General features: G+C 33.3%; 2 protein-coding genes across 2 annotated transcripts; one reads left to right on the forward strand and one right to left on the reverse strand.

Annotated features, from left to right (window-relative positions):
• The first annotated feature begins 1,270 nt into the window (after positions 1-1,270).
• LOC131846136 (mitochondrial inner membrane protease subunit 1) lies at positions 1,271-3,237 on the forward strand. The gene is made up of 2 exons (XM_059195364.1): positions 1,271-1,601; positions 2,840-3,237. Exons 1-2 carry the CDS (start codon positions 1,497-1,499, stop codon positions 3,194-3,196), a joined length of 462 nt encoding a protein of 153 aa, XP_059051347.1. The 5' UTR covers positions 1,271-1,496; the 3' UTR covers positions 3,197-3,237.
• A 47-nt stretch (positions 3,238-3,284) lies between these two features.
• Positions 3,285-15,430, reverse strand: LOC131846125 (lysosomal acid glucosylceramidase-like). The gene is made up of 12 exons (XM_059195352.1): positions 15,355-15,430; positions 14,103-14,233; positions 13,627-13,819; positions 12,598-12,739; positions 11,900-12,056; positions 11,156-11,325; positions 10,412-10,535; positions 9,762-9,875; positions 8,419-8,563; positions 7,445-7,524; positions 4,262-4,542; positions 3,285-3,510 (listed from the first exon to the last, which is right to left on the reverse strand). Exons 1-12 carry the CDS (start codon positions 15,428-15,430, stop codon positions 3,285-3,287), a joined length of 1,839 nt encoding a protein of 612 aa, XP_059051335.1.
• Positions 15,431-16,687: the final 1,257 nt, after the last annotated feature.

Consider the following 16,687-nt stretch of genomic DNA (forward strand, 5'->3'; position numbering starts at 1 on the left):
CACTAGACAGTGCAAATTAAGGTAAAATATATTATATTTTGTGGCGAATCTACGGATAGCGCGCGGCAACACCGTTACCTAGCGACGATATAGGGAGAAAAATAACAAGCCTGTTAGAGAGGACCGAATCCCTTCTTTTCTTATGTAATTTCTATTTATATTATTATTATCATTCACCGATTGTAAATAACATAAGAATGCACATATACAAGGTCACGACTGGTCTCATTCTTTCACCGCCCTGTCGCGAATCTACTATCATCGTGCGGCAACACCGTTGCCTAGTTACGATGGGGCAAGAAGAATAACAAGCTTGTCATTCGAGACCGAATCGCTTTAATGTACATATACTAATTGTAAATACTTCTATATTATAAATATGTAAATAGTCACGACTGGTTTCTCTTCACCTCCATCTTCTTGATGCTGCTTCTACATGAACACAAGAACACATAATCATAAATAATTACGGCCCCATCTTACACGCTAAAGCCCTTTTCTTGCTGCCGCCTATACCAGATGAACACTTAATATACAAATATTGCGGCCCAATCATAAATAAAAATAAAGCTAAAATTTTAAGGAAGCAAGAATAAAAAAAGAGTATAAATATTATACATAGTAGTTAATCTTCTTCTCATTTGATACATTCTTGACAGAACGATCGTGGTCATTATGTATGGGAGGCTGATGTCATCCATCGTACGACAGCTCGCCATTTATCTCCACTGCATGTCAATTTGTAACACTCGTGGAGTGCAATTGCTGTTTTGATTTGGTCGGTCCATCGCATGAGTGATCGTCCACGGGGTCTAGTACCGTCAACTACAGTAGCTAATATGTACGTAGTTATTGAAATGAATTTGTAATTAACGATTTTAAAGTTTGTCCTGTTTTCATTAATCTATGTAATGTTCTTGCTCTTGAAAAATTATTCTTTTTAACATTTCGTAGACATAATGTAATTTTCATTAAATCAGTTTACCATGGCGTCTTTAATATGTCCAATTGTTGTAGCTACTCTGCCTTCATCTTACGTGAAAGTTTATTTACTAAAACGGAGGCGAAATTAATAACTTAATCAATTAATTCTCGTAATATAGGAACCAATTTTTGCAAATAGGTGAAATGTTAATTATTTAATTAACATATTCACCATCAATAGCTTTGCATAGTGGTTATTTGCTTAGTAGCAGCTGTCTTCTTACCGTACGTCAGTGTCATGTCGTGTCACACTCTATTTGTCTTACTTACCTTCGGTTCTGTGTTACTTACGGATTGTTATATTTATTTTTATGACTTTCTATATCCCTTATATAAGAGTATTATTAATTAATTATTGTTATTAAAATCTATCTTATACCTATCATTACTGATTGAGATGATTTCGTAAAAATGAAATAGCTTGATTTATTTACTTTGTAATAGTATAACACTTAACCTATAAATTAATTGTGATTTCTTGTGAATATGAACTGAATTTAAATAAATTAAAAATGGTAACAAAAATTACTGGGAAAATATGTGGTTTTGTAGGTTATGCATTACAATGTGCTTGCATTACTCACTGTACATTTGAATATTTAGGAGATTTTGTTATGGTAAGTCATAATTATTGTTTTTTTAATAATACTTCTACTATCTAAACAACTATTTAATATGCCAATTTTGTCTCCTCTTTACTAAAATGTTACAAATGAGCTTTATCTCCCTGCCAAATATTATTTTTGTACTAAATTTCATGTCGTTTGATTGAATAATTATGGTGCCAAAATATACTTATAATAATACAAACTCACTATCACATCTTAATCTTTACATATAATAAAATAGTGACGAGGCTGAAACTGTCTGTTTATCTGTTGTTGTCTGATAATAAAAAAGGCTGAATAAATGCCCTCCAAATTAGTGAATTAATAATTTTTGTGGAAGTTTCAATACATCATTTTGTAATGTATTTTTAAAATAAATAAGAGGTATTATGTTTGTTTATTGTCCTGATTTCATTGTAATCAACAGATAACATCTACAAATGACATGATGGCAATATTTTTCTTGTGATGAGCCTGCATTCTGAATGAGTGATTGAATCATGAAAAATATGACTATTCAAAGTGCTTACATAAAACTTTATTACAAATTTGACAACTGTTAACCACATTCCAGTTGTTGAACCTCATGCTAGTGCCATAATCCTGCCCATGGTTCCAAATATTGCCATTAATGTTGTATACTGGATGATATTTTTTTCCAACATTACATAATAGGTATATAATATTTTTACAGTGTGAAATTCATTCCTGAACATTCTGAATTATTTAAATTTTAGGTTTGTTTTACTGTAATTATTTGGCTGGAGCCTATTTACTTATTTCAGTGTTATGCATATGTATTCTACACAAAATATGTATATTAATGATACCTCATTTCATAGTGTCTTACATCACTACCATTTTCGTATACCATTACTAGTCTAATATTACTTATTTGCACAGTAAAAACACTCAATAAGAAGGGGAATGGGTGATACAACAATCCTAAGAAATAAATTACACAATGGTAGAGTTACTTTAAATGAGGGACATCTTCCAGTCAACCTTTGAATGACTAAGAGGAATTGTGGAGTGTGAACACTTATAATTAAATGATAAACAACAAAAAATATAAACTTAACAAAAAATATAACCTTAATAATAAACATAATACAATAATGATTGAAATATAAAATAATTGTTTTGAATTATTCTATGGTCTCTGTTTTCTATTTTATTGCATATACAGGGCCTGGGATAAGGTCTATTAGGAAAATATATTTAAGTATCCCATTTATTTGTTTCAGTGTTCTGGGCCATCAATGGAGCCAACATTGGAGTCAAACAATATACTCTTTACAGAGCATATATCTCCCAAATTGCAGCGATTACGTCGTGGTGATATTGTTATATCCAAAAGCCCTAATAATCCAAAACAAAATATATGCAAAAGAATAACGGGACTGCCTGGAGATAAAGTCCGGGGCCACTTCCCCAAACGTAGTCAAATTGTGCCAAGAGGCCATGTGTGGTTAGAAGGTGACAATTCTAGTAATTCTGCTGATTCCAGAGTATATGGTCCTGTACCACAAGGATTGATTCGCAGCAGAGTAGTGTGTTGTGTATGGCCATTAGATAAAATAGCATCATTGACTGATTATTAAATGATCTTGTTAATATTTAATAGTTAAATGTAAATAAAATACACTAGTTAATTTTATAATAAATTTAATTTTGTTAATTAATTATTTTTTATGAAATTTTCTTCAGAATTTTCCCAGAATTTTCACTGGAATTTCCACCTGTAATTTCCTCCGAACTTTCCTCTGAACTTTTTTCTATACTGTCCTCTAAATTTCCCACTGTACCTTCCTGTCTTGGGTTAATTTCAATTGTTGTCACTGATTGCGGATCCACTATGAATTCTGCGTACCTGGTTCTACTAACATATATACGAACTTTGCGTTCTCTTCTACGCCTGAAAGAAAATAATAATAATAAATAACCCTGGACAATTAACACAGCGTTATCTAGTCCCACATAGGTCGGAAATAAAGCAGTGTGCTGAAACGCTAGATCACCGAGGCCGTCGTATAATAAAATTATGAGATGAATTTCTCATTGGGCTTGTTGATCGCAGTGATGGCTGGCTCGCCTATTATACTGGTGAATCGATGCTGCATGTAGGGACTGGTATTATCTGATAACTATAACTGATTTATTCAATTTTATTAATTATAATAATTATTTATTTACTTATGTCAGCTTTGCTATTATATATTTAAAAGAGCAACACACTTATTTTTCTTGCTCATTTTTATTGTGATGAGTCTGCGTTCAGAATGAGTGGTAGAATCAAATAAACTTACTATAAACACTTTGAATAGTCATTATTCAAAGTGCTTATATTAAGTTTATTTGAATAAAGAATATTTCTGATCCTTATCGACGGCCTCGGTAGTCTGGCGGTTTAATATATGACTTTACTTCTGATAGTCACACTTTACTTCCGCAGTCAAAGACCGTAATCTACGGGAGCAAATATACAAATATCTGTATTATTGCTCCCGAAGAAAGGGCGAATCTGCCGTTATCATAAGTGAAGGTAAACTATTGTTTTCCCCACGACGTCAACAGTATGAAATTTCTCTGGCTACCCAATCAATGATTAAAGTCTTAAAGATATTTGGGTGCCGTATCTGTATTTAGTGTTTATTTTGATAACATACCTGTTATGTACTACAACTACAATATTGCCTTCTGGCGTGAGGACAGCAACGTTTTCAATTGTACGCAAACTCCAGCGTTCCACATACAATCTCCTTGATTCTCTCGGGATGAATTTGGAGAAATGACCCATGGCGTAAAACATTGGCTGCTTTATAAATTCATCCTTATCCGGGGACACAATAATAGGAGAATCCACGTAGTTCTCCGCCCAATTTGGACCACCATTTTCATTCAAGCAAAGATTCCAATCAATCCAACCCACTACGAAGTTGTTTAGATCCTGAAATTGTATTAAATCATGTTTAATGACACTGGTGTAAGTATAACTATATTATTACAATATTTTTTTATATAGGTAATACCAGGCGAATGAAATGAATTAATAAAGATTAAAAATTATCTAGCAGTTAAGTTCGGTTTTTAAACTTTCGTGGTTAGTACATACGAGTATTATATTAATATAGCTAATTATCATAAAATTATTTGGCAGATATTATGTCTGTCTAGGTACAAACTATCCGGTCGGTCACGTAGTCCGTAGTAATCCATACTAATATTATAAATTGTAGTGTGTCTGTCTGTCAGTTTGTAAACATTTCAAGGCTATACCGCTGAACGTATCATAATGAAATCTTCATTATTGTACCCTGAGTACGGACATAGGCTATGTTTTATCTCTAAAAATAATATGAATATTATGGCTTGAGGATCTCAGTGTTATATAGATATGTATGTATTGTGTGTTAAAGAACAATGGTAATAAGTATTTTTTTCGTAAAATATAAACCAAACTGTTTATTTCATGTCGTCCACATTGTGTGTGTCGTAATTAATAGTAAGGAACATACTAAGTTTTCCTATTGGTACTCGTATAGTTAATATATTTACAAATAGCAGCGAGCGGGTACTTCCAGATGAAGTCGGAAGTAACAGTTAGTCTAAATATAAATCCATAATGGAATTTGAAAGTGTATTATCGACAAACATTGAAGTATGTACTTATAAAGTTGTAATCAGTGAATAATTATCTACAATATTTCAACTATAGGTCAATAGGACAGTTATTAATTATAAGTACAAAATAAAATAATTGTTTAATCATATCTGAGGTAATATGATAGATATAATGTATATATACGTCACGTAGTAGGTATGCACTAATAGGTATTCTGTGATATAGTCAAATAATTAATCTGATAATAATTTTCGTGCATTTGTAGTCAAATGTTTAATATTTATAGAGTCTGTTCATGTAATTTCTGATTTGATTGTGTCACATTTAATATAATATGAAAATTCACGAATGTCTAAATAAATCAAAGGATTTACAATCCATGAAATGGTTAGGTATATGAGACGTGATTGACTCGAAATTTAAATTTGAAGTGATCATCCTTACTTCCTTACTCCTTACTTAATATTATAAATGCGAAAGTAACTCTGTTTGTCTGTCTGTCTCGCTTTCACGTCAAAAGTACTGAATTGATTTAAATGAAATTTGGTACACAGATAGTCTAGATTCTGAGAAAGGACATAGGTTACTTTTTAATGCGAAAAAGGGTTGTAAGGGGTTCAAAACGGGGGATGAAAGATTGTATGGAAGAATCGTCATTTTTGACGCTAGAAGCTTGAAACTTATTTTTGAGGCTGGTGTATGAATATAAAAAAAAATGACATACAATTTTTTTATAAATTTTACCCTTATGGGGTTAAATAAATTAGGGGATGAAAGTTTTTACGTAAATTCGTTGTTTTTTAAAGCCAGAATTTTAAACTTATTTTTAGGCTGGTGATTAAATATAAATAAATACGACATTCAAAGTTTGTAATGAAATTACACTTAGCATAAAATAAAATAGGGGGTGAAAGCTTTTATATAAATTCATACTGACTGTATTATGAATTTACATAAAGTCTTTCATTCCCTATTTTATTTTATACCGTTAAGGGTAATTTTATTACAATGAATAAAAATCAATAAAATAAAACTTATACGCCTAAACTACTGAACCGATTTAAAGGAAATTTGGTACACAGTTAGTCTAGACCCTGAGAAAGGACATAGACTACTTTTGAATGCGATAAAAGGGTTATAAGGTGTTTGAAAGGGTACATGCAAGGTTGTATGTAAGAATAGTTATTTTTAAAGCTAGAAACTTGAAACTTATATTTTAGGTTTGTAAATATGAATAAATATACCAATCAAACTTTGTAAAAATTTTACCCTTACCTGCATAATAAAATAAGAATTGTTATATAAATTCATAATTTTTTAAGCTACATGACGAAACTGTTTTCATTGGCTTTTTTGGGTTAGTTTATTAAATACCACACTAATATTGTAACTGTCTATCTCGCTTACACACTAATATTATAACGCCAAACCTACTGAACCGATTTAAATGAAATTTGGAACACATAATCCTGCGAATGGATATGGGTTACTTTTTATGGGAAAAAGGGTTGTAAGGGAATTGAAAGGGTAGATGTAAGGTTGTATGGATATACGCCATTTTCAAAGCTATAAGCCTGAAACTGATGTTAATGTAGGCTGTTGATATTGTTGAGAATATAAGTAAAGAAAAATGGGTTGTAACATGGATTTTAAGAAAAGTTAAATGTTTTATATGGAAATATTGTCATTTTTAAAGCTAGAAGGTTGAAGTTTAATTTTTAGTCTATTTATTAAATATATATAACGAAAAAAGGTTATAAGGGGTTGAAAGATATATGAAGTATTGTATGGAAGCGTCGTCATTTTAAAAACTGGATTTTTTAAACTTATTTTTCAGGCTGTTGATTGAATTGTATGGAATTCTGTATCGTCACTTTTCACTTGTCACGAAGCTACAATGATGAAACTTTTTTAATTGGCTTTCTATTGGGTTAGGTATTTCAATATTGTTTTGATTATTTGGTCAAGGTCACTATTTTATGCGGACGAAGTCGCGGGTACAGCTAGTAGATTATAAATTAGATACAATTTAAATTGTAAACGGTTATAAGGGATTAAATAAGAAACCTCGCATAATGATATAAAGAAAGCAAATTAAAAAGAGCACTTACTATATGTATACCTATGTGGGAATAAAAAATTAGTACTTAGTAAGATATAAGTACTAATTGATCTTTACAAGTATGTTCAATATTTAATAGAATATTTTACAGTATGTAGTACGTACCTCAATAATACTGGATATATATCTTCTTGCACGACGCCATGATCCAATTATAACCTTCTCTCTGTTCCAGGGCATCGGACCTATTCGTACAAAATACAAATTTACAGGTATCTTCTATTCTATAGCATAGGGGATATACGAGGTTGCGGCTCACCTGATGGTAAGTTATTACAGCCGCATGAGCACCCGCAACTCCAAGGGAGTTGCTCTTTTCTTGAAGGATTCAATATTGTATAGGTTGGGAAATACCATTGCCAATGGTCCATGCGAAAGAACCGATTCATCTTAACATATATTATCGTTATACCTAATAAAGCACACAGCAAAAAAATCGTCTGTGTGGGTACCTCATTTAGTCGCTCGCTTCGCATCTTGCTTTGTAAGACGTGTTTCGATTGAAGTGTAAAATAAGACAGTGAAATTATAGGATAAGAGCCATGACAGCTTAGTCCTCCGGAATGATAATGCATTTGTTCTCTGGCATCATGATAACTTGGTGTTCCTGCTGTTCATATATATATAGACGACGCTCACCACTTACCATCCGGTTGGCTGTCATCTTGTTTGCCATTACAATTAAGTACATAAAAAAATATTCAGTTTCTTGGAGGAGATTGTTAAGTTTCATAAATTAGTCACAGCTAAGTAAGACATCTTCTTTTACAAATTAAAGCCCAATAGAGCCTAAATACGGAAAATGGTTTCGTTGACGGCCTGAGTGATCTAGCGATTTATTACACCGCTTTGCTTACGATGGTCGCGGGTTCGATTTCTCGCACGATGCAAACATTTATATTCATGAGTATGATTTTTTGTGTTGGTCTGTGTGTTTTTTATGTATGTTATGTTTGTAAGTTACTTAGTACTCATAACATAAGCTCTGCCTGCGTACCTCCTGGATAATTCACACAGCGTCATCTTGTCCCAGATGTCCAGGAATTCTCCAGGTTACTATTATAAGTTATTACTATTACCTTCACAAGCTTCAGTTGCGAGCAATATTTTGTTGGGATACCGTTCTTGCACCCTTGCGAGAACGCGGGGCGACACAAAGTTGCCGTAGTAATGTACGGCGATGCCATCAATGTAATCAATGGAACGTGGCTCCGCTATCTCCATCTGCAACATTTTTTTATACATTTATTTCAGGCTACTAATGGCCCATATTATAAACCTTATAGACTAACATACATATATAATAATAATAAACTATAAATTGTCTCTGTGGCCGCGACACTGACGACGGCAATCTGCCATGGTAGCGCCGATATACCACCCCCTTCGGCCAGTAGTCCTCCTTCATTAAGGTGGGCAGTAATTTGGTGGGGCCATAAATGCCTTGAAACTCGCGTTGTGACTCGACTTCAGCTGCGTCACCCTCAATGTCAGGTTACTCTTGGTCCATATATAGTCGACAATGTCCTGCTCCTTGGTGGCGTAGTGTAGGCCGCAGAGGTACATTGCCATGGTCGGTGTTAAAACACGCAACAGGAAGTTAGACCCTATGGGTGCGGTGCCACAGTTCCGATTGACCTTGTGCGCCTCTTCTTTTGTATCAAGATTGTGCAAAATATGTAAGCACTAGCTGTTCAGTGACTTCGTCGGCACAAACAGTCCCTTATTTCACACATTCCCAGAATATTGATTAAACTATACACAAAAACCTTTCAATGCTCTTCGTGTTCGTTATAATAGTGCCCTTAGGCCACTGTTGGGACTGCCCCGATTCTGTAGCGCGTTACTTATATTCGCACAAGAGCGCACCGACGATATCTATGCGTAAACGAATAACGTCGCTTCCAACAACGCAAGTAATTGCTTGGAAAATAGACAGTCCCGTCACTGGCAGGGACATTGCTGATACATTGAAGGGTTGTCCCACATTTATGTTTACTATCATGTGAATTATTGTGTAATAATTGTTAATAATAAAATAGACTATATTGTTATCTTAAAATACACTATTATTATTAAAAATAAGAACTTGCGGCACTCTTGATGGTAAATATTATAATTAATCCATGAACTTTAGGAAAATTGGAGATGAGATACTACAGCTTTTTAGGACGTGTAAGATTTTTTCTGATTTCAATATCGTATCGGTATGGAAAGGATAAATTGCTGGGAGATGATTCCACAAATTTGTTACAAGATATAAAAATTTAACAGTGAAGTTTTCTCTCCATTAAATATTTTGTACTGTACCATAAACATTGTTTTAATATTAGCAACCTTGCTACAATATTGGTATAATAAGCGTGCCGTGCTTGTAGTGTGATAATAATAGATTGTTATAATGATGAAAAAATAAACTTACCCCTCGTAACCAAATAGGTAGAGTGTAGCGTTGATCATCAACAGCCAATATCAATGTATTGGAGAAGTTTGAGTTTCTTATTGTAGGACCTAGATTATTTGCCACCCAGCGACCCTGTAATAAATACTTTATTATCAATCATGTTTTTCAAGTAGGGAATTTTAAAATGTTTGTACCTCGACATGTTTGCATTAATTTGATTTAGACTAAGAGAGTGAATGCCTGTTCTCTCAATACTTCTTTTATTTCTATATACCTACTATTATTAGTCTTATATGTGTGTATGTTTCTTGACTGTAAACATAAAGTCGCCGCTTAATATTACAAAACGACTTTACATAAAATAGGAAGAGGTATAGCTAGGTATACAACAACAATACAGACGCCTAAAAAACTTGTTTCTTTTTAAGGTGTAGTGAAAAGCATTTAGAATCATTGTTCTTTTTTGCTTTCTTTTTTGGTAGTGTGATTTTGAAAATTACATGATCTCTTGAGTAGACGTATCCGTGAGGAGCTTATTACGGGTGTCACAGTAAAGTACTTACGTCTTATAATATTCGTTGTCCAGAAAAGACCATAAACATGACTTTCCACTAGATGAGTCAGTTTTTTTGATATTCCATTCACAACAAATGTATCTATCTACTCACCAATTCTGAGGGTGTCCAGCCTAAAGAGTTGAAGTTTACAATGGGTACAATCCCATTTAGGGGTTCATTAGTGGTTGTAATTGCCCAGATGTTAACATGCGCTCTCGCATATGCTTCTATAAATCTGTAACAATTGTTAATGTAGTATTACTTCCTTGTAATTCCTATCTCCACATTCAATTTATTTAATAAGTAGAATCTTTTAGCTATTGCACTGTTTTGTCATCTTCATAACTTAAAGATACACTTAAACTTCACATATACTTTATGTTCAGTAGTTTTTTTATGGGAATAGGTATAAAAATTTACAATAAGATACCAAAGGATATGTTGGAATTACCCTTAAATAAATTTAAAACATCTGTTAAATTATATTTACTGAGCAAAGCCTATTACTTACAGCAAAAACGATTACTTGAATGACGAATGTACATGGCAATAGTTGTTCATGCATTGAATTTTCATTTAATGGTTAGACATAGACACCTATATAAATATACATAGTAAATAAGTTGGCTTTAAAAAAAAAGTAATTCAATTGAGTTTCTTGCCAGTTCTTCTCAATTGGTTCTTTATACTGAACTGGACGGTAGGGAAAAAATTAAAATTAGAATGTAAAAATTTGACGTTCATAAGCGGCTAAAATGTCCTAATGTACAGGTTAGCCCAAGTTCAATAAATTTTAGAACATTAGTTTAGATTAAAAAAAAATACCACACTAATGGAAACCAGTATGCTACCAACCGTAAATGATAGTCAGCGTAGGTCTGATAAAACTCAGGCTTCAGCTGTCCAAAACCGGTGATTCTTTCATTGGATTTCATCCACACTGGAGGAGACCACGTACTTGCTGTGATCTGCACTTTGTTGCCTGCTTCAGCAGCGGCAGCTTGACTTAATCGAATCATTGGGAGCTGAAATGGTTAGAAAGTACCACGAACATTACGCCATCATCATCATCACTCCATACACGCAGCAGTGCCACAACAGCGATTATCACACGATCACCAGATTCCCGTGGTACCATGTGGTGCCATTCCAAAGAACTAAGATTAAGATAAGATTAAGAGAAGAAGAAGATAAGAGAAATTACAGAGTTTCTACGAAAGCATGACGCTTTCGTAGAAACTCTGTAATTTCTCTCCCTTATGTTCACACTTCAACCGAAACTTATTTTTACTAAGTAAGTAAGCAGCTTGGCGGCTGATTTAGGTGAGATTGAGGTACCCATGAGGATGACTCTTTACAAGTCTACCAAGTTAGAATATTAGATGTAAAATGAACGGTTTTGTTGATATGTTAAGTACCAATCGAATTTTGATGATTTCTCTTTTGTACTTGGACTTCCATTTTGGGGCAATGTAAAGTTTGCATGATAGTTACTTATAGGTGGTTTATAATTGATATTTGTTATGGTATTATAGTTATAAAATTTAAGAAAAAAAAATGGTCTATTACTTTTAATTACTGTAATTTAGGTATACACACCTTATAAAATAGGTCTTCTTCAGTTAGAGAGAAGTTTGTTAGGGCTGCATCATTCCAAGGTAACTCATTGTAGGCGTAAGGATGAGTTGAGAAGTCCGACCCCCCAATAGGTACTCTGATCATGTTATATTCTATACCTCGGGGACTAAAGTATGAACTGTGAACAAAAAAAGTAAAACAAGCATTACGTGCCATTCTTATATATAAGAGATTTAACTATCATGTATGGTTGGTTATGTGCGGATAGTAATACAAGTAATTTATCAGTAATATTTATTCTGGAAAGTTGTTACATAAAATATATTGCAAAGTAACTCTATGTTACTCAAGAGCAAACAATAGGTCAGATTTTATACAAGAAACATTAGCAAACGGATAAAAGTGTATATGACTAGTGATTGTTTGTCATTAAAATAATCATCAATGTTATAATAGCATTTATTATCTAACATTCTATTTTTTGATTGTGGATTAATAACACCATTGCTACCGATATACCAGGTCAGGTAGACCTACACGCAGTCCCTCTGGAAAACATCATGATGGATTTCCAGAGAAATCGTCACAATAGGCTAACTGACTTGACTTTGACCTCGTCTGCTCATTCTTCTTGCCCTGGCAGGGTAACCTATTCCCGCGAGTCTCTGTATTTTTATCATTCATAAAAAAGTTACAATTATATTTTTTTAGCAACTTACTCGATAAATCGTCTTTGGGCTCCGTCAGACAGACTACGCCAATTAATTGCTGCGGCATCGGTTACAGATCCACCAAAACCTTCAATTACCTGTGTCTGTACATTGGTATATACTCTGAAGGCGACTCTTCTCCACAGTGGCACTAAATAGAGAAGTTTATCAGTTATTAATGTTATTAAAAGGAGGCGAAAAAAAAAGTGTATGGTTTCTTGTTCAAGTTTCGTATAAAAAACTATACTATAAAAAAACTTGAATTAATCAGTACGGAATTTACACAGAAATGTTGGTATATATAGGTCAAAATATAAAAAGTTGAGAAACATACCCGCAAAGACAAAATAATAGTTGTAAATATTTTCAATGCGCAATCTACTCTTTCATTTATTGAATACAAGTTGTGTATATACAGATGCCTTCTATCTACCTAGTAGTAACTAGTTATCATGACCCCGCTTTCATCCCATCAATTGGCATCGACTAAGTATTTCTTCTTTCACTAGTGGTCAAATCGGAATTTTTAATATACTTCTTATACAATCAATTCATTATTCCCCTGGTCGCTTCACCTTTATGTCGTCTTTTAAAGTCGTCTGAGGTCGATGAGTCGATTAGAAGACAGACAATTACAGGGGTTAGGAGCTATGACACATTAGTCCTATGGAATGACAACGCAAGAGTGTATGTGATATACCTCTTGCGTTAAGTACAAGATGACGAGATCCGTTAAGATTTATAAACGACGGTTGCTACTTCCATCAGGTGGGCCGTCTCTGGCATGCCCTTATAATTACATAAAAAACATGTTCATATCAAGAAAATCGGTTAGGTAGTTTGAAAGATACAGTAATATAACGAATTGTCTCTGTACTGTCAGTTTGTTTCTCTGTAGCTTCGAGAGCAGAGCGTATATGTAGGTACTTAGGTAATTACACTGCCATATACTTATTCTATGTATGCAAAGAAGTCTACCACTATTAAAGTATGACTGCCACCCAATTAATAGTAAATTATAATTTAGATATTTTTTACCATCGTCTTCGTCTCGTTCTTCATCTTTGGGGTCAAACTCTTCATTTTCATCATCTATGGATTCAATCTCCTCGTTTTCAATTGTTACGCTTTCTTCATCTATAGGACCAAACTTTTCGCCATCTGCATCCTCGTTTGTTCGATCCAATATAGATCGTATTGTACCGGTCCATTTTTCAAATCGTTTACCGGCCTGAAAAATTCGATATTGTATACAAATTCACAATATTATCGGTAGTACTTACAAGTTTATTTTGGTAAACTTGTTTTTGTAATTTAAAATATATTCTTATTTCCAAATAGATACAGTCTTTAATTCATATGAACTACTTATCCACATTTCCTTTCTTCATTAGAACTAAGTAGAGATAAATAATGGGTTGAGAACATACTTGAGCGAAACTAATTAAAATGTTTATAACAATACTTTGATTCTGAAATTACATATAATACCTAATAATAAATACTTTACTTACACTACTAGATGTGTAGGTGACAAATGAATTAATGTTCGGGAGTTCCCTTGTGATAGTGTCGCAGTAAGTAGCATTGCAAACGCAGACTACGGAACGACCTTCCACTTCACGGGCATTACATGGTAAATCAGCTGTAATTTACAATATAAGTGATGAATTTAGTGCGTAATTGTGCATTTGATTGTTTTATCATACACTAGCAGAAATGTGGGGTACATAATAATTGCAATAGAAATAAAATACTCTCGACAAATAATTAGTTTATTGAAAGAAATACAAGGTTAATAATAAATTATTTATAGAGAAATGTATATGTGTGTGATAATTTTATAGATGTCTGTCTCTGTCATGAAAAGAAGCAATGATGTGAAATGATTAATCTACTACTATGTATCTTTAATACACCATAGAATTCTATTGGACCACCTTCCATTACTGTTTTACTAGCGTATGACTCTATTGATTTCCTTGATATGTGCCATTGCCAGTTATAGATGCATATATTAAACCACGACGAATTCACTTTGAATTAACCACCATGGTTTTCATGGTACCGAAAGGTCAATTTTGTGTTGTTATGTATCTGTACACTAAAACATTGTAACCACGCAAACGAGTTACACGAGTCTCCGGTTGAGGGCGACTGAACTTGTTCAATTTAACTTTCCGTCCTTTTGTATATTTCAGAGACGTGTTACGATAGTTGTCGATGATCACGATCTCTCTCAGGGAATTCATCCCCATATGCTGGAACCTAAGTTGTCTCAGAATGCGGTTTCAGAGGAGTTTCATCCCGCGTACACTTAGCTTGTGGAATGAACTTCTTACCGAGGTTTTTTTGAGAGACTATAGCATGGGGTTTTTCTAGAATTAGGTTTCTTAAAGGTGACAACGCGCATGTGACATCCCAGCTGTTCCAGGCGTCCATAGGCTACCGTAACCGTAAATCAGATGGGTCGTATACTTGTTTGCGTCCATCGTGGTATAGAAAAAAAAATTTTTTTGCTTATTTAACACTCTTCTGATATTGTTACATTAGACTTAGAAATATGCCGTCTCGAAAATTAGGATCATTCCCAATTCCTTAACACATATTATCGTCCCACCCCTCCCCTTAGTTTATGAATGACCCTTAACTTTCGGTTTACAGGGTAGACTTACTATATATATTTACATGCGAGTGGGACGAAGATTGCTTCACATTTGCTCAAGCCTATATTATGAAAAGAAAGTTAGGTACATAAGTACTTACCAGATTTTCCTAGTGTAGCCAAGAAAAATATAATTGATAAAATTGTGAAAACACCTCCATTTCTTTTTGTAGCCATCTATAAAGATAGAACAAGTTAGTCAACGTTTAAATAATAAAACCTACATGGTAGAACAATTTCTTAAAATCACCGAAATTATTCACGCGTATTATATTGAGAAAGTAATATTTTCATACCTTTTTATGATTATAGGTATATTAATATTTTAGATATAAGTAGTAATAAAACTAATTCGACATAGTCTAGTCTACCTTTTCACTAAAAGACATCTCTTCCAGTCAACCCAACCAATCCAACACAGCGTGGCATAGCTATCGAGTGGGTAACATTAGTGCAACTAACAGTTAGAAAAAATTTCTAAATCAACTTTTAGAACAATCTTAGTTTTATTGCGATTTTTTGTGATATTAGTTTTGCTTTCATAATATATTATCTTTTCCTAATATTAGAATTTCTGTTTAAAAAATTAATGTTTTGAATTAAATATTTTTGACGGTCACAGTGGTCAAACAGTTTATCACACTGCTTTATTACCGATGGTTGAGGGTTCGAATCTACGGTGCAAACATTTGTATTCATGAGTATGTTTGCTTGTATGCTAGCGTAAACCTCTCTAAAACTAAATTGGTATGTTATCGGTATTTTCATTACCGGAAAGTCAGTCTGAAATATACACTGGCACACAGATTATTTTTGTGTTGCCCAAATTCTACGTCTCGACATTATTGACTCTAGCCCAACAAGGCTAGGGTCAACACTGTCAACCTATGATAATAATATACTAGAATGAGTATCAAAGAACACGACTTACCTTATTCATCGCCTTATTATTATACTAACACTGTAGAGCTGTACGATAATTGTTTATCAACATTATGGGTTAATTAATCAAGATATACAAATCTATTTAATATTATCTGTAAAGAGGAACGATAATAACATATAATTTGGTTAAACTACACGAGTATAGTGTGTTTGCTTCAATTATAGAATCTTTTTAAATTTAATTTCAATTTCTTCGTTTAAATGCTACCGGATTTAGACTGCGTATTTACAATGCGTATTGCGTGAGTGTGCAGAAAGTATTATTTCATTATAATTGAATTTATAGTCAGTAATTTATACAATTATGGCTGTTGTACGAGATGAGATAATCAGATCCATTGTCAAATGTAGACATCGAGGTGAAAGCAGGACTTGACATGTTTACATTTCATCCATTTGCCGAGGCGAGCCCACCTCAGTCTTTTGGTCTAATTTGGTTTTTATAAAAACCAGAGCATAAGGCAGAAATATAAATTGTATTTTTTGGTT

This window comes from Achroia grisella, unplaced genomic scaffold, assembly GCF_030625045.1.
Source record: "Achroia grisella isolate CSIRO2021 unplaced genomic scaffold, CSIRO_AGI_Agris_v1 utg501, whole genome shotgun sequence".
Lineage (NCBI taxonomy): Eukaryota > Metazoa > Arthropoda > Insecta > Lepidoptera > Pyralidae > Achroia > Achroia grisella.